Raw genomic sequence first — 18290 nt, 5'->3', positions numbered from 1 at the left:
ATGTACAGTGCATTGCGAAAGTATTCGGCCCCCTTGAACTTTGCGACCTTTTGCCACATTTCAGGCTTCAAACATAAAGATATAAAACTGTATTTTTTTGTGAAGAATCAACAACAAGTGGGACACAATCATGAAGTGGAACGACATTTATTGGATATTTCAAACTTTTTTAACAAATCAAAAACTGAAAAATTGGGCGTGCAAAATTATTCAGCCCCCTTAAGTTAATACTTTGTAGCGCCACCTTTTGCTGCGATTACAGCTGTAAGTCGCTTGGGGTATGTCTCTATCAGTTTTGCACATCGAGAGACTGAAATGTTTTCCCATTCCTCCTTGCAAAACAGCTCGAGCTCAGTGAGGTTGGATGGAGAGCATTTGTGAACAGCAGTTTTCAGTTCTTTCCACAGATTCTCGATTGGATTCAGGTCTGGACTTTGACTTGGCCATTCTAACACCTGGATATGTTTATTTTTGAACCATTCCATTGTAGATTTTGCTTTATGTTTTGGATCATTGTCTTGTTGGAAGACAAATCTCCGTCCCAGTCTCAGGTCTTTTGCAGACTCCATCAGGTTTTCTTCCAGAATGGTCCTGTATTTGGCTCCATCCATCTTCCCATCAATTTTAACCATCTTCCCTGTCCCTGCTGAAGAAAAGCAGGCCCAAACCATGATGCTGCCACCACCATATTTGACAGTGGGGATGGTGTGTTCAGCTGTGTTGCTTTTACGCCAAACATAACGTTTTGCATTGTTGCCAAAAAGTTACATTTTGGTTACATCTGACCAGAGCATCTTCTTCCACATGTTTGGTGTGTCTCCCAGGTGGCTTGTGGCAAACTTTAAACAACACTTTTTATGGATATCTTTAAGAAATGGCTTTCTTCTTGCCACTCTTCCATAAAGGCCAGATTTGTGCAATATACGACTGATTGTTGTCCTATGGACAGAGTCTCCCACCTCAGCTGTAGATCTCTGCAGTTCATCCAGAGTGATCATGGGACTCTTGGCTGCATCTCTGATCAGTCTTCTCCTTGTATGAGCTGAAAGTTTAGAGGGACGGCCAGGTCTTGGTAGATTTGCAGTGGTCTGATACTCCTTCCATTTCAATATTATCGCTTGCACAGTGCTCCTTGGGATGTTTAAAGCTTGGGAAATCTTTTTGTATCCAAATCCGGCTTTAAACTTCTTCACAACAGTATCTCGGACCTGTCTGGTGTGTTCCTTGTTCTTCATGATGCTCTCTGCGCTTTTAACAGACCTCTGAGACTATCACAGTGCAGGTGCATTTATACGGAGACTTGATTACACACAGGTGGATTGTATTTATCATCATTAGTCATTTAGGTCAACATTGGATCATTCAGAGATCCTCACTGAACTTCTGGAGAGAGTTTGCTGCACTGAAAGTAAAGGGGCTGAATAATTTTGCACGCCCAATTTTTCAGATTTTGATTTGTTAAAAAAGTTTGAAATATCCAATAAATGTCGTTCCACTTCATGATTGTGTCCCACTTGTTGTTGATTCTTCACAAAAAAATACAGTTTTATATCTTTATGTTTGAAGCCTGAAATGTGGCAAAAGGTCGCAAAGTTCAAGTGGGCCGAATACTTTCGCAAGGCACTGTAACTGGGTTTTTATCTTGGAGCTTTTGTTTTCACCCTTTATTGGAAAGCTTACTGTATTTGTAAGTTTTCTTTATTTTAACATAATATATGTCATTTTAACCGATGATTTTATCCAAAGCGACTTAGTCATACATTTTACATATGGGTGGCTACTGGAATCGAACCAACAATCCTGGCATTGCAAGCGCTACCAACTGAGCCAGACCGGACAATTTTGAATTAGGTCATTTTTTTGTATTGCTGATGTATTTGTATTGCTAATGTACTAGAGACATTTTTTTTTGCACCTGTATTTTAACTTGTAAAGCCTTTAAATGTTTGTCATACAACACAAAAGCATTTTCAACAGTCTCAAATGATTTTGTTTATTATTTTATCTAACATTCTAGACAGAACTTTACATACACAGTAGCGAAACACTTTTCAGAAAATCCAAACATCAAACATAAAAAAAAAACTAAACAAGAAAGTCATGGTCAAATTGACTATGTTGTTTTCCCTTAAAACATTTATTGAATAGCCAAAACTTAGTGTTTCTAGTCGAACAACTTCCACTGTAGATGTATAGAGAGATGGAACATTAACAGACAGCAAATAACAACACTCCTGACTAACCTCTCTCAGACACAAGTTCATACAGTTCGCCATGACAGCTAGTAGTCCCATTGTAGGATCAGCAGAATTGGTTACCAGGCCAATATTTTTGAAACGCCTTCCTACTTTGGGTGAATGCTAGCTGAAAAGGACATTTAAAAAGATAGTTCATAAAAATAAAAACAAATATTTTGTTAATTAGTCCACTGTTAATACAATCCTAAAGAAAGTATTAATGTTAGTAGGTACATTTTTCTAGATAGAATGAATTACAGAGTTACCAAGCGTTTAGCTCTGTGAGGGGTCGACCACGCGGCCCATGAAGACGAGGCAGTCTGTGCGGTGCTCGTAGATGAGGAAGAGGAATGGCCGGTCTATAACGAATCGTATCTGTGAGGAGAGGGGCATGAAGCCCACCTGGGTCAGGGCCGCAGCCTCCGTCCCCTCCTCGTTCACCGTGATCGTCCCCTGGTGCTTCAACTGGTGGGGAGAGAAGAGAGAGAATCGAGTTATGACCCAATGCTTATCTTATCTAACATTGTTAGATAGTGTTTGCTCTCTTGGAGGTTTGTTTACCCAGTTAATTGCGATCTTCTCTGAAGTCATCCCAGTGAAGTCACCCCTCTCCTCAAAGAGGTCTGTGAGGCCCATCTCCTTAAGGTTGTCTATCAGGTCATAACTCTGCTCCAGCTTAAACCTGGGGAAGACCACCTCACGCGTCCTTGGGTAGAGACCAATACAGAATATGCTCTTTAGACCCATAGAGTGGTTTCAGAAATTATTAATATTCCTTGACTTACTCTACATTATCTCACCCATCTACACACAATACCCCATAATGACAAAGGGATTATTTTTTTCAAGAAATGTATTGGAAATGAAATACAGAAATATTGAATTTACATAAGTATTCACACCCCTGAGTCAATAGTTTGTAGATGCACTTTTGGCAGTGATTACAGCTGTGAGTCTTTCTGGGTAACTCTCTACGACCTTTCTACACCTGAAATGTGCAACATTTACCCTTTTTTTATTTTATTTTTTAAATCTTCACGCAGAACTAGGTTTTCCTCTAGGATTCTGCCTGTGCTTAGCTCCATTATGTCTATGCTTGAAAAAATGGAGAGTGCTACTCAGTAAGTGGATTTGCCCATAGCACTTTGTATTCAGATTTGTATTCTGTACAGGCTTTATTCTTTTCACTCTGTTAACTAGGTTAGTATTGTGGAGTAACTATAATGTTGTTGAGCCATCCTTGGTTTTCTCCTATCACAGCCACAGCTCTGTAACTGTTTTAAAGTCAACATTGGCCTCATGGTGAAAATCCCTGAGCTGTCACCTTCCTCTCCGGCAACTGAGTTAGGAGGCACGCCAATATATTTCTAGTGACTGGTTGTATTGATACATGATCCAAAGTGTAATTTAGAACTTCACCATTCTCAAAGGGATATTCAATGTCTGTTTTTTAATTTTTTAATCTACTAATCTGTGTTTGAAATTCACTGCTCGACTGAGGGACCTTAGAGATCATTTTATGTGTGGGGTACAGAGATGTGGTAGTCATTCAAAAATAATTTTAAACACAATTGTGTACAGAGTCCAAAAAACGTTTTATGTTACTTGTTAAGCACATTTTCAGTCATTAACTTATTTAGGCTTGCCATAAAGGGGTTGAATACTTATTGACATTTGAGCTTTTCACTTTTTATAAATTTGTAAAATATTTAAAAAAACATTAATTCTACTTTGACATTATGGGGTATTTTGTGTAGGACAGAAAACATCTCCATTTAATAAACGTTAAATTCACGCTGTAACACAACAAAATCTGGAAAAAGTGAAGGGGTGTGAATACTTTCTGAAGGCACTGTGTCTCTTATCCCATAGCTTCCATAATGTGGTCGTTCTGGCCCTATACTCTAACCTAGTGGTCATCTTTTGTTCATACCGTTACGGTGCTTATTCCTGCTCACCTTGGGCCAGGTCTGTTCACCTTGGGCCAGGTCTGTTCACCTTGGGCCAGGTCTGTTCACATTGGGCCAGGTCTGTTCACCTTGGGCCAGGTCTGTTCACCTTGGGCCAGGTCTGCTCAGATGTTGGTCAAGTTTTGTCTGGAATGGCCACCTGTTGTCTTGTATGGTCATGTGTGCTGTTCTCTTTTATCGTGTATGCCTGTCGGTCAGTCAGGTTCTTACCTATTGGTCAGATGTGACCAGGTGTGGTCATATGTTCTCACCTGTTGGTCATGTTGCTGAGCCATTTGTTGACCACTGTGGGGGAGATATCTTGCTCCAGCTTCCTCATGCCGGAGAACTTCCTGGGCAGGGCGATGAGCATGCTGATGTTCCCCACATAGGGGAGCTAAAATAATCATGACGATAATGATATGACAATCTTTTTTGTGATGGTCTTCATCCATAACCGTCGGTTACACATTTATACGGTAATTGTGCCAGCCCTGTACTGTAGGCCTATATTGCACTGCACTGAATCTTATTTTATTTTTTTTAGATATAGCTCACTTCCCTGAACTAAATGTCTACCACCCACCTGTAGGATGTCACACTGCAGTTCGTGGTCTGCAGCCGCCAGGTAGTTCCCTTTGTTCTGCATCATTGGCACTCGCACGTTTATCTTCTCATTCACACGGAAGTTCCGGTAGTGAGTCATCTCCTTTGGGAATTTCTGCTCCCACGTACCTGTTTGTGTGGGTGGGGATTTGTTGTTTGAGATATTGTTTGGCTTGTGTCAATAAAATGTTTCTACAATTTTCTTACAAAGAGAGGATTTTAAGTTTGTTGTTCAAATCTAGGCCTAATGGAAATGTAATATAGACCATAATGTATCACTTTAAAAGATTTGACTTAATGTTGACAAAATAGAATCAGAGACAGACAGATACTTGGTGCTTGGTTCATAGAAATAGCATAGTTGAGGCTTATTGCTCTGATGTTGTCTTTACCTTTAAAGTAGAGGTAGTTGAGTAGCATCAGCACCATATTGGGGTCCACATTTTTTAGTGGTTCTCTGATCAGTCCTTTGGTCAGCTTCGAGATGCGCCGGTTAGCCTTGACCAGAAACGCCTTGTCCCTGAAGTCCACCGATTGGGGCTCTGCAAAGTAGTATGCCTTGGTGTCTGCCCGGAAACTCGGTTCCACTGCCACCTCCTTTTTCACGTACAGGTCATTAACGGATCGCAGCGTGTACCCGAAATTGCGTCGGAAGAGTCTGTGTGTGAGCTTCCGGAACAGCTTGTGCACTGTGGCGTTGTCGTAGTGATTGCTGGCGTTGACGAAATTGGCGAATCCCAGCACCCGGTAGAGCTGAGAATGTGTTCCAGGCCCCGCTCCCAGTGACATCATGCCCATGGCGATGGAGATTCCGGCGGGCGCCAGCAGAATGTTGTGGGTCTGGTTGACGTTGTTCCGAAGGCTGCGGTAGAGGTTGAAGCCAAAGTGGGCGTTGACCACGTTGATTCGTTGGAGGCGTGAGCGGTCGTGAAATAGGCTCAGGAGTCGGGCGCGCCGCGTCTTTGGATCTGAGGGCTCAGCGAAGATGTCGATATACGGAGCGGGAGTTGCGATCTCATCAATCTCATCCCCCTCACTGTAATAATATAAATATTATGAAAATATGGTCATTTAGCAGAAATGTTTAATCCAAAATGATTTACACAGTCAATCAAACCCACAAGCATGCACCATGCTCCAAACACTGCAACCAATGGATTTTGTGTCTATTGAGCGTCCCAGTGCTTAAATCCCTTGACATCGTTACAGGATTAGTAAGTGTGTATCACCCACCTGTAGTCGTCCCCTCCCTCAGCCAGGATTTTGTCAAAGTCGATGTAGTCTTCGTCCTCAAAGCCTTCCAGGGGCAGATCATTGGTCACAGTGTTCTCTTTGTGGAACTCCAGAGGAATGTTCTCCATGTCCAGAGCTCCACCCTGGCCGAGGCCTCGTGGGTCCGGCTCAGTGTTTGGGGTTGGACTCTGGTCATAGAAGCTGAAGTGAGAGGCCAGGTCCTTGACCCCGGCGAGAGAGGGGCCGACAAGGACACAGGACACAGCGATGACCGTGACAACCCACATCCTGACACGGACACAGCAGACAGATATAGAAGGCATTTATTCATCTAGAACAAACCACCGTCAACATCACAACAGACAGAGCCCGAGGAGATTGATCAAACTTTTCTATTGTGACTCAAAATAACCTAAAACCAGTGTTTCTAGTCTAAGTCTTCAGCAAAGGAATGAGTCACGACCCACCATTTGAGAAACACTGACCTAAGGTATTTATCAAGAACCATGATCAATATCAATAGCAACATGCTTAGCCTTCTTTTGGTTGAAGGCATACACACTAAAGAACATCCCAAAAAGTATTCAGCAGTTGTTCAAAACTCGCAAACATTTCTGCTTCATTTCAGAGGAACTTTTCAGTTAATAAATAGGAGTTATGTACGAACGCGACAGTGATAGTCTTTATCTTGTTAGGATTCACGTATTTGACGGCAGTCAGTCAAGTACTCTAAAATGGCTTACCTGTGCTTTCTCTGTGATGGCGGGAACTGGTCTGTTTGGTCTGTTTGCAACACTGTGAAGAAAGAGCAGAAAGCCCAAACTGAACTTTGATGTCCTCTTACCCTGAACAAATAGCTCAGATCAAACAACAAAGTGTACAAAGTGCTGGATCCGTCTGAAATCTTTAACTCTGCCCCAGTCACTTGATCACTTAATACCGTATCTGTATTTTTTGTCCGAATTTTGTCCATTTAACCGGTAACTTTAATGGATAAGTTGACGGCAATTATTGGAGATTACACAGTTTTACATATCAGTAAAAATGTGCTATTTTGTGAAGAAAAAAAGTTTGACATGTTAATGATATGCCCATACATTGTTACTCTAGATTTTACAATGCCATTGCAATGCAGATTCAATGGCCTTCATTGGAAAAATGGCACTGTGGACCACTGAGTTCTCCTCAGTGACATTCAATCTCTGTCTCTCCCTCTGTCATCCATCTATACCTGTGCAAAGCCTGTGGGCTAGCGGTAACGCTCCCAGCCTGTCTCCCCTTTGTTTAAAAATATATATATATATATCTCTATCCATCTCCCTTTTCTCTTCCTTTACTGCTGACCAGACGGCTGCTGCCAATCATTGAGGCTAATCCACTCCTTCAGAAGCTCTTCAATGACTTTTGGCTGTACTCTGTTGCAGGGATGCAAACTGTTGAGGCCCCAAAAAGGTGACTGAAACATGCAAAAAAAAAACATCCCTGCTAGGGGGAAATGCAGGTTTTAACTAATTATACAACAAAGAAAATGATCTACATGATCAGTCTCTGTGTTTAAAATAAAATGTAGTTAATGTAAAACTAACTCACAGCTAAAAAAAATGTAAAGAAAGCAATCCAATGTTATTTGATGCCTAGACTTTACTGCAAATGACACACAAGTCTTGAGAAAAAACAATACACTAATATTGCAGTTAGCCATGACGGCCTTTATAATAGAACACTTGTGACCACACACATCTAAATATTGCACTTGGGGGAAAAAAACATCTTAAAGTAGAAATAGAATGAAAAAAACAGGCATTCTATTTTTGCTCTATTATAGTGGCCCAATATAGTAGACAATCGATCAAGTGCACAAGGCTACATGTGTGCAAAAATAACGTTCACTGAGTAAAACATTAAATAATCCCCCCTCACTCACACACAAGTGTCAAGTTCAATACAACAAAATAAATATCTTCGGGCTACACTGCACATGATTACATTGTACACTTTCTGCCTGTGGACATCTGTTCTACAATGTGCCAGCAGAGCATGATACCCTTTGTTGGCATAATTGATCTCTTTCAGGCAGAGAGTACACCTGGCATACCCCTTTTCATCCACTGTATTGAAAAAGTGAGAAAGAGGGAAAGTGTGTGGGGTTCCTTTCACCTCTATAGTGGCATCCAGCTTAAGCCAGGCCCAGCTCCAGCTACACTTGATCCCTGAATCCACTTGTTTAATAAGCAAAGTCTAATTTTCACCTCATTCTCTCATTCTGAAAATTAACCACATAGTGTAGTAGTTCACAGATAGTAGTTAGTTCATTAGCTAGTTAATTAGTTAACATTTCACACAGATTGCCAGGGTCCAGTAAGCAACTAACACGTTAGTGAGGAATGGCAAGGAGTCAGAAACCAGTTAATACTATAGCGAATTGGTTAGGTTACTAACGTTAGTTCATCTGATGTAACCTTAGCTAGCTAACGTTAGATATCTGAATTTATTAACCAGCAAATGTTCACACCATAAACTGAATTATTTGATCAGTTAAGTTGGCTAATGTTGCTCAACATTTCTCTGGCTAGCTAACGGAGAGTTCGATCCAGCTAGCAAGATACTGTAACGACCCTGGGTTTATAAACGCGGAAATCGACTCCGTCGTTCGAGCATGCTTTTGCGACACAGTCGATAGCGCGCCGGACCTCGGGCTCGAAGGTCGAGGGTTCGAGACCTGCTCCTTGCTGTTTCATTACAAGACTTAACAATGCTAACAATACTTGTTCCACCACACTTTCTCCCTCACCTCAAACTTTCCAAATGCTAGTTGTTTTTCGATTACAGCTCATGAAGTACATTTCATCACCTGTCTCTTCTCTCTTCAGTCGTGTGATGCATTCTGTTGTTATGAGAATGATTGGCTGACCCTTGGATACAGCCAGTATTGCTCCAAACTTCTCATCGGATCTATACGAATCATGTAGGTCACCTATTTTGGATTCAAAATGGCTCATTTTGCCGAAAGGTTACTAGTTTGCATCTCCGTTGTTGTCATGGCCTTTGCTGTCGAGGGCTTGGGTCTGTGGCCAGAGGAGTGGAATGAGGGAGTGTGTGAGATCGCCACCAAGTCTCCTCTCCTGATCTTCCCCAGCGGTGAACCGCTCCACTCCGAGAGTACAACTCTGCCAGACACACACACAAAGACCAGCACAGTCAGGTGGTCAAGTCACCTACCCTAAATGATGGCACCTGTATGTTTATTGGAACTCTACTTGTCCCTTTCGAAGTCTTAACTTTACCTGTCTCCTTTCTGTGTGTATAACTACCTGTCTATCACCAAGGCCGAGCTTAGTGACCTACAATCCACCATCATCAACTTGTTAGACCCCTCCCCTGAAGGATCTGCTCTGATCAACAAACTAGACTTCGCCATGTCAACGTACCTACTGTCTGTTTACTGGCTAGAGTACATGAGGTGATGTTCCGGTACTTTGAGGACAAAGCCATCCAGAAGGACAAATCGGGTGGGTGTAATTTACTATTATGGATCCCAGCTACTCCATCTATTATTATTACTCCATCTATTATGGATCGCAGCTACTCTTCCTGGGATCCAGCAAAATTAAGGCAATTTATACAATTTTAAAACATTACAATACATTCACAGATTTCACAACACACCCTGTGTGCCCTCAGGCCCCTCCTCCACCACTACCACATATCTACGTTATTAAATCCATTTGAATGTATAGTGCGTGTGCATGTGTGTGTTTGTGTGTATTTGCGTGTGTGTGCGTGTTGTGTATGCATGTGTCTGTGCCAATGTTTGTGTTGCTTCACAGTCCCGCTGTTCCATAAGGTGTTTTTTATCCGTTTTTTTCAATCTAATTTTACTGCTTGCATCAGTTACTTGATGCGGAATAGAGTTCCATGTAGTCAAGGGATCTATGTAGTACTGTGTGCCTCCCATAGTCTGTTCTGGACTTGGGGACTGTGAAAAGACCTCTTGCGGCATGTCTTGTGGGGTATGCATGGGTGTCTGAGCTGTGTGCCAGTAGTTTAGACAGACAGCTAGGAGCATTCAAGATATTAATACCTCTCATGAATAAAAGTAGTGATGAAGTCAATCTCTCCTCCACTTTCAGCCAGGAGAGAATGACATGCATATTATTAATATTAGATCTCTGTGTACATCCATGGACCAGACGTGCTGCCCTGTTCTGAACCAATTGACATTTTCCTAAATCCTTTTTTTTTGTGGCACCTGACCATGGGATTGAGCAGTAGTCAAGGTAGGACAAAACTAGGGCCTGTAGGACCTGCCTTGTTGATAGTGTTGTTAAGAAGGCAGAGAATCTCTTTATTATAAACAGACTTCTCCCCATCTTAGCTACTACTGCATCAATATGTTTTGACCATGACAGTTTACAATCTAGTGTTACTCCAACAGTTTAGTCATCTCAATTTGCTACATTTTTCACGTCATTTATTACAAGATTTAGTTGACATTTAAGATTTAGTGAGCGTTTTGTTCCAAATATAATGCTTTTTGTTTTAGAAATATTTAGGGCTAACTTATTCTCTGCCACCCACTCTGAAACTAACTGCAGCGCTTTTAGTGTTGCAGTCATTTCAGTCGCTGTAGTAGCTGACGTGTATAGTGTTGAGTCATCCGCGTACATAGAAACTCTTTACCTTTTACTCAAAGTCAGTGGCATGCCGTTAGTAAAGATTGAAAAAAGCAAGGGGTCTAAACAGCTACACTGTTATCTGTGTTATAATGTTTTATCTTGATTGTATATACTTTTTTGCTCCTCGTGAGGTAGATGACCAGGTTTTTTTTCTGTTTCTGATTCAATGTATCATTAGGTTCGATGCAGTGTGTGATCATCTTCGATGTCTTCCTCAAAATTATGGCTGAAAAAGGTAGGTGTGCTCTTAACCTTTTTACATGTGAGTTACAAATATCTCTAAGAGTCGTCCCAGCGTGAGTTTTTTTTTTATACGTGATGTCAAAATGCGCTCACTATTCCAACGTGTGATTGTCACTCAACAGGACAGTTAGCTGCCCTCAAACTAAGGCACTCTGCCTGCTTTTTATTTATAGGCTGTTTCATATTGTCAATTTCAAGTTGTATTTTCTAACAACAATTTGAATTGAGGTGTGTTCCGCCTCCTCATTAATTCACATAAAAGTAGGCCATTTCACTTTTGTGGACAATACATTTTGGGGGGCATTACTGAGCCTGAAAAACTTCCCCAAGCACTTCGCCATTGTTTACGCAGATCAAGTATGCAGAGATTTGCTTATCTCCAGTCGGAGCAGAACCTGCATAAACTTTTTCACATTTTCCGGCTGGTGCCCGATTCGAATTCATTGTTGTTTTCATTACTACATGATAATAACTTTGGAGATGTGTGCGTTTCTATCAAAGTAGATGCCTTATTACGTTATAATAGTTTCTGTATGTCATTTCTACTGTTGTTCACTGTATGTGTTGAGCATAATATATTTGTGTTTATTCCTTGTAACCGCGGACACGCAAGGTAACATTACTAACTTCGTAACATTTACGGTGTTATACTCAGTCGCGCTTATGTAGCTTACATTCTTCGATTAGCTCTGTAAAACAATGCTATTTGCGGCAGGGAAATATTATCTTGTGTTGTATTTTGAAGCTACCCTGGCCTTATGACCATGGCTTGTTTCATTTGGCCTGTTTAGCATAGCTCTGTTCTGCCCCCTTGTGAAGCTCAACAGTTACTGTTTCTTACTGTTATAACTCATTTGTGATTTTGTCAATGCAATACATTATTTTTATGGCAGTGTTATTATGTTACCTCTTTCAAATATTGTTTTATTGATATATCCTGAAGTTGTATTCTAATGAATAAATCCTCTTTATTCTGTACTTTCAGAAACCACAAACAGTATTTGCCAATATCATAACTGGAGCTGGACATCTTTGGAGCTGAAGAATGAGGACAGCTTTTATATGCTAACGTGTACACTCCTTAACAGTTGTACTGGATGAAAACACAGCAAGAAAACACATAGGCCAATATGTAATAGTCATCTATTTTATGAAAATATTGGTGAACAACAACACGTTTTACTAATGGAAAAAAACTGCAAGAAAAGACGGACAACTTATGAATATGCATAACCGATAATTCATATTCATGCAGTGATTGAACAACAACTGCATTTACACCCCCCCCCCACACCTCTAAGCATAGTATCATGGCAGATTACTGTTCAAGTCACCTGTCAAGTCAGTCGGTAATTGCTGCAGATGTGCTCAATAATGCTTTATAAGGGCACAAGGCGAGACCCAAATGCAGACACGGGAGCCAGATGGTTGAGCTCCGATATTTATTATAACAAAAGGGGTAGGCAAAAGGCAGGTCGGGGATAGGCGAGAGTTCATAACCAGGTTAGAGTCCAAACAGTACCAGGGGATAGGCAGGTTCGAGGTCAGGACAGGGAGAGTGGTCAGGCAGGCGGGTTCGGCATCTGGACAGGCAAGGGTCATAATCAGGAGGGCTAGGAACAAGCAGAGACTGGGGAAAATAGGAGCAAGGAAAAACACTGGTTGACTTGGAAAACAAGACGAACTGGCACAGAGAGACAGGAAACACAGGGATAAATACACCAGGGATAATAAGCGACACCTGGAGGGGTTTGGAGACAAGCACAAGGACAGGTGAAACAGATCAGGGTGTGACAGCTTAAGCATATGATACTCCCCAAAGCATGGTGAAACACATAGAGGTGTGTCACAAGCTCAACACATATACTTTGGCAACCTCCTCTGCTTCCTTCTAATGGTGGCAGCCAGGCAGACTTTGCAGTGCCTCTGTGTGTGACTACCTTGAGCAGCAGATTGAGGGACTTTGCAGGGAAATACAGTGCAGTGAGGCGTAGGGGATTGTCCGCAGCAGGGTGACCCCCAGTGGATGGGTGCCGAGAGGTGTGGTGCTCCTCCAGCAGCTCTCTCGTGAGTTCTCGCTGTACTTGGAAGGTAACTTACTTTACCTGTGGGGGAGAGGGAGGATGATGAGGCAGTGGATAGGTGGGTGAGATATTGACACTATAATTGCAAAATGGAACTGTATGTGATGTGTGTGAACTGTACGTTCATTTTTTTTTAAATGACCTTGTTCAGCAATCATCTCACCTGTTAGTTGGCGATGAACTGTGTGGCCATCGAGGGCAGCAGTGTCGATCAGATGGAAAATTATCTTCTTGGTAGTTTTCCGAGCGCATTCCACAAAGCTGTTTATCATGTCCGTTTTATCCACTGCCCCCATTTTGAGGTTATAGTCAAGCACACAGTCTGGTTTGATGTTTCTCTCTCCCGTCAGGTGGTCCACCTTGGTTGGCCAACATGGTTGCTGTATGGACAGTGGAGAGGACACGTACATCTCGTTTGTCATGCCACTTTACTGCCAGCTGTTGACCATTCTCCTGGAACCCCTGCCACCCCTCTGCTGCATCCGAATGCCGGCATCCCCTTCCTGTTCGAACTGACTGTGCCACAGGCCCCTGTGCTGTTGGAGAGAAGATGCTGGAAGAGTGTGAGACTGCTGTACCAACTGTCTACATACAAAGTGTGTCCCTTGCTGAGATGAGGAGCCAGCATGGTCATCACCAGGGACCCGGACACCCCAGGCCCCTCATGTTGTTGTATGTCAGTGGTGGACCCTGTATAGACTATAATGTCCTGGACAAATCCTGTATTCACGTCGCACATGACAAAGAACTTGACCCCAAACCTGTGCCTTTTGGAGGAAATACATGGACGGAACACCAGCCTACCCTTCCATAACATCAGGGACTTTTCTTATTTTGTGTGACGGGTCATTTAGGTTGGCAGTAGCATTGTTGATCGAAATGCAGGCATCGCAGCAGAACTAGGAAGTGGTCTTTGGAAAAGATGGTGGCAAAGAAGGGAGTTGCAAACAGGATCTGTGCTCCAGTATTCTCTTAGGGAGTTCTTTACTATTCCCATGAGAAGGACTGTCACCAGGAAGGTATACATTACACTAATTGTGGTTGTCCCAGCCACTCCTGGCTCTCTCTTCTCCTGTATCTCCAAGGCATAGCGATTGGTCTCCTCTACTATGTCTCCCACCAGCTTCTCTGTCAGAAACAGCTTGAAGCACTCTTCCTCAGAGGGAAATGGCAAGGGGCTTTGCACTTCAGACTGGGACTCAAAGCAAACAGAAGGGCAGGGAGGGGTGAAATTGCTTTCACTTACCATAGACCTCCTGTACTTCATCCACTGTCGGTCTGCCTCTATCACCACCAGCATCTTCAAAGGGACCTGGGACTTCGTCAGTGGACAAGGTGTCCTCAGATTCAGGGTTCTCAATGGCTACAAGGTTGGGGGGCAGCTCCTCACTGTCACTGTCACTGTCAGAATCTGATTCCTGACTTTCAGACTCACTGTCAGAATTTATAAAATCTCCATAATTTCCCCATTTGTGAAGGATATTGCTAATACTTCAGCTTAGCCTACTAACTACATAAACAACAACACTGAATGGCTCAGAGTGGGAGTCAGAGGTTATGTGATTGACTGCCGACATCCCTAAACAGTGTTAAATGCTGACTGTTGCGTCAATCGAAACTGGACGTTCTAAATAAGCGCTCTAATCACAGCGGTTTGAGCGTACGTTGTAGAGCGATCACACCTGTTTGTTTCTCCGTGTGAAAAGGTTAATACCAAATGTTGCTTTGGTTTTGAAATATTTTACAGCCCGGTTTAAGGTGGTATATGAATGGTATTAACTAAGAAAATATGTGTTAACTGTAGAGTAATTTTTTACATAAAATAAATTGTTTAAGAATTGCGTATCAAACTGTAGTGTTGAGTTTTGTTTAGGAAAAGGATGTTTGTTTATAGAAAAAACATTTTATTTAGGTTATTGTGCCACCTGTTGGCCAATTAATGTTTCATACTCTAGAACCGTGTAAGGGGTTACCTGGCAAGATGGCACCAGCTAGTCATTTACAACAGGTGAACTAGCTGTTATAGATGTTACAAAGAGCTACAGTGTCCTTTTATTTCATATCCTTTCATTTACCGATTTTTTTGTTGATCTTTTTATACTTTTTAAAGTTAGCTTTTACCATCATTATCATTTGGAATCTGTTCAAATAACCTGGTAAACAATCAATGCTTTAATGATCTAAACCTTGGAAATGTGTCACAAACTGGACTGCAATCAATAAATCTCAAGATGTTTATTCGAATCAAATCAAAATCAAATCAAATGTATTTATATAGCCCTTCGTACATCAGCTGATATCTCAAAGTGCTGTACAGAAACCCAGCCTAAAACCCCAATCAGCAAGCAATGCAGGTGTAGAAGCACGGTGGCTAGGAAAAACTCCCTAGAAAGGCCAAAACCTAGGAAGAAACCTAGAGAGGAACCAGGCTATGTGGGGTGGCCAGTCCTCTTCTGGCTGTGCCGGGTGGAGATTATAACAGAACATGGCCAAGATGTTCAAATGTTCATAAATGACCAGCATGGTCCAATAATAATAAGGCAGAACAGTTGAAACTGGAGCAGCAGCACGGCCAGGTGGACTGGGGACAGCAAGGAGTCATCATGTCAGGTAGTCCTGAGGCATGGTCCTAGGGCTCAGGTCCTCCGAGAGAGAGAAAGAAAGAGAGAATTAGAGAGAGCACACTTAAATTCACACAGGACACCGAATAGGACAGGAGACGTACTCCAGATATAACAAACTGACCCTAGCCCCCCGACGCATAAATACTGGAGGCTGAGACAGGAGGGGTTGGAAAATATGGGTTGGAACCTTCCTGTATTTTGGTGTTTAATATAATTGGTTAATTCAAACTTGTGGAACCGAAGCCATAACAAAAATGGAAAACTATCTGATACGGGAAGGGTGTCATTGAAAGTGAAATGAATTGCTTTGCTTGGATTGCCGTGAAGGAATAAGGACTCTGGAATTGGTTGATTGCGGAAGTGGTGAATTGTGGTGGAGTTGTGCATTCATTGTGATTCAGGTGGAGTGTCGAATGTATTACCTACTGTGGATTTGATGTGGATTGATGATTGTGGACATACTCAATGTGGAAATACGGGAGAAGATTGTCATTGTGTCACTGGCTTTGTGGCACTGTGCTTGCTCGTACCGTGGCCTTCCCATTGCATTGCAAGCGCTCTGCCGCGTCCCACTCTATTAAATATATATCTATTTTTTATTTAACCTTTATTTAACTAGGCACGTCCGTTAAGGACACATTCTTACATGGACGAAGCCCGCATCTGTGAAATGAAACTGACGTCACATTATAAATGTGACCGGGTGCCATTTGTGAAGTCCATACGTTGCAAAGTGTCTTCCTCTCAGATTAACATGGTTGTGTATGCAAACGTGGATTATTGAAAGTGAAACAATTGACGTGAAAGAAAGAAAAAATCTGTGAAAGGAAAGAGTTTTTGGGGGTATCTTACAACTTTTACTTTTATTTCACTACATACCTAAAGAAAATAATGTACTTTCTACTACATACATTTTTCTTCTCAACCAAAAGTTCTCGTTACATTTTGAATACTTAGCAGGACAGGAAAATGGTCCTATTCACTAATTTATCAAGAGAACATCCCTGGTAATCCCTATAGCCTCTGATCTGGCAGAATCACTAAACCTAAAAGCTTCATTTGTAAATGACGTCTGAGTGTTGGAGTGTGCCCCTGGCTATCTGTAGATAAATAAAAAACGTTTTAAAAAATGGTTCTATATGGCTTGTAAGACATTTTAAATTATTTCACTTTTACTTTTGACACTTAAATGCATTTGAGCAATTACATTTACTTTTGAAACTTAAGCGTATTTAAAACCAAAAACATATAGTATATTACAGGGTGACTCACTTTTACTTGAGTCATTTTCTATTACGGTACAGTATCTTTACTTTTACTCAAGTATGACAATTTGGTAAATGTTCCCCTACTGCTAAAGATTTCATTGCACTCCATAGTTCTGTACAAGAGCTACTGTCTGAAGAGGAGTCAGAGCAGGGCAATGACAATTGTGACTCGTTTTAGGACGCTAGGCGTATGTCGGGCGTCACTACTTCACAGGAGTGCCTTTGAACATAAAAAAATCTAAATGTGTTTTTTGGCAGAAATGCCTTCTGGAACAAGTGGACTTTCATGTGCCTCAATAACAAACTTGTGTGCCATCTGTAAATACGAATACAATTGTTAAATTACGAGCCTAGTTGGTTTAGCCATAGAAAAAGTCAGCAACCTTCCCACTTACCATGATTGGATGAGATAATGAGTGGGCTGGACATGCTGAGAGATTAGTTTGGATTGGTCTGCCATGTAGCATGTAGTCTGTAATATGAGCTGGTCAGTATGTGTAGGTAATCATTTCTAGTGCGGCTTTTTTGAATGATATCACGTAGGTCTGAATACTTTCCGAATGCACTGTACATTTTCAGATATTACATGCTTCAAATTAAGTCAGAAAGTCGTTTTCATTTCAAGTTAAAGTGTACTGCTTCCTAGCTAGCTAATGTTAGCTGGCTGGCCAGCCAACTAATGTTATGTGTATAATCAAGTGAATATTTATGATGTCACTGCGAAAACTATCGATAGACGTAGCTGGTAAATTTGCTCTAGCTATCTACTCCGATTTCAGAGCACTCTCGTCTGAGTGTTAACGAATACATTACGTTAGCGAATAAACCATTTAGTTCGAGGAATGTTAGGACTGCTGTCCTAACATTTAAAAGGGCAAATTTCAACGTGGAGGTGACGATCACACGCTGGAATGGTGAATTTCAACAAGACCAGCCAGAATACAGCACAAGCTGATTATGGCAACTTAGTATGAACTTTGAATGATTATTCACTAAAGAAGTGATACATCCTAGACGTCGAGTTATCAGCTGCAGCTGTAAACGTATGTGGCCTAGGAAAGGACAGACAATCTCCGAAGAACGACAGGGTACTTGAAAGTATTCATCCCATCTATCGAAGCGCAGCTCAGAGTAAATATATCTTGCATTTTCCTTTTCCTAATGGGAGGTTATTAGAATGCATAAGATTCTATATTTACGGCAACATAGCTTCTCAAGGTCCGATGGAGACCCAATCCCTTTGTCCCTCAGTCTTCCCGCTCTTTCATTCAAATACAACTCCTTTCTTTGTGTAACCAGCCGTCATTTTGGCTCAGCCCACTAGGGGCTTTTCATGACATGATTAGTAATCGATGTGTGATCTATCCTGT

The 18290-nt window shown here is 41.7% G+C and overlaps 1 protein-coding gene and 1 long non-coding RNA gene across 6 annotated transcripts; one reads left to right on the top strand and one right to left on the bottom strand.

Moving 5' to 3' along the window:
• Positions 1 to 1967: 1967 nt before the first annotated feature.
• On the bottom strand, positions 1968 to 9404 carry serpind1 (serpin peptidase inhibitor, clade D (heparin cofactor), member 1). Of its 2 annotated transcripts, none has more exons than XM_021606665.3 (8): positions 8877 to 9404; positions 6769 to 6820; positions 6026 to 6313; positions 5185 to 5828; positions 4773 to 4921; positions 4459 to 4583; positions 2799 to 2943; positions 1968 to 2702 (listed from the first exon to the last, which is right to left on the bottom strand). In XM_021606665.3, exons 1-8 carry the CDS (start codon positions 9022 to 9024, stop codon positions 2511 to 2513), a joined length of 1743 nt encoding a protein of 580 aa, XP_021462340.1. In that variant the 5' UTR covers positions 9025 to 9404; the 3' UTR covers positions 1968 to 2510. The 2 variants fall into 2 exon arrangements, with proteins under 2 accessions (XP_021462340.1, XP_090094188.1); XM_090238062.1 differs by lacking the exon at positions 8877 to 9404 and adding an exon at positions 7257 to 7428.
• Positions 6106 to 16787, top strand: LOC110526066 (uncharacterized). Of its 4 annotated transcripts, none has more exons than XR_016496717.1 (4): positions 6106 to 6515; positions 7373 to 9534; positions 10880 to 10936; positions 11930 to 12235. It is a non-coding gene; the product is annotated as an uncharacterized LOC110526066 (long non-coding RNA). The 4 variants fall into 4 exon arrangements; XR_016496716.1 differs by lacking the exon at positions 6106 to 6515 and adding an exon at positions 13379 to 16787 and having other exon boundaries at positions 8896 to 9534; positions 11930 to 12076; XR_016496718.1 differs by lacking the exons at positions 6106 to 6515; positions 7373 to 9534 and adding exons at positions 10641 to 10717; positions 13379 to 16787 and having other exon boundaries at positions 11930 to 12076.
• Positions 16788 to 18290: the final 1503 nt, after the last annotated feature.

Source organism: Oncorhynchus mykiss, chromosome 6 (genome assembly GCF_057628025.1).
Source record: "Oncorhynchus mykiss isolate SJ-2025 chromosome 6, ASM5762802v1, whole genome shotgun sequence".
NCBI lineage: Eukaryota > Metazoa > Chordata > Actinopteri > Salmoniformes > Salmonidae > Oncorhynchus > Oncorhynchus mykiss.
Note: the sequence above shows the minus strand (reverse complement) of the source record. Positions and strands in the feature narration are given on the sequence as shown.

Coding starts and splice junctions, on each gene's coding strand:
- serpind1 (XM_021606665.3), bottom strand. CDS start 9,024: ATGAGCCATTTTGAATCCAAAATAGGTGACCTACATGATTCGTATAGA. Junction 5,829..6,025: donor GAGGGAGGGGACGACTACAG/GTGGGTGATACA, acceptor ATATTATTACAG/TGAGGGGGATGAGATTGATG. Junction 2,703..2,798: donor AGAAGATCGCAATTAACTGG/GTAAACAAACCT, acceptor TCTCCCCACCAG/TTGAAGCACCAGGGGACGAT.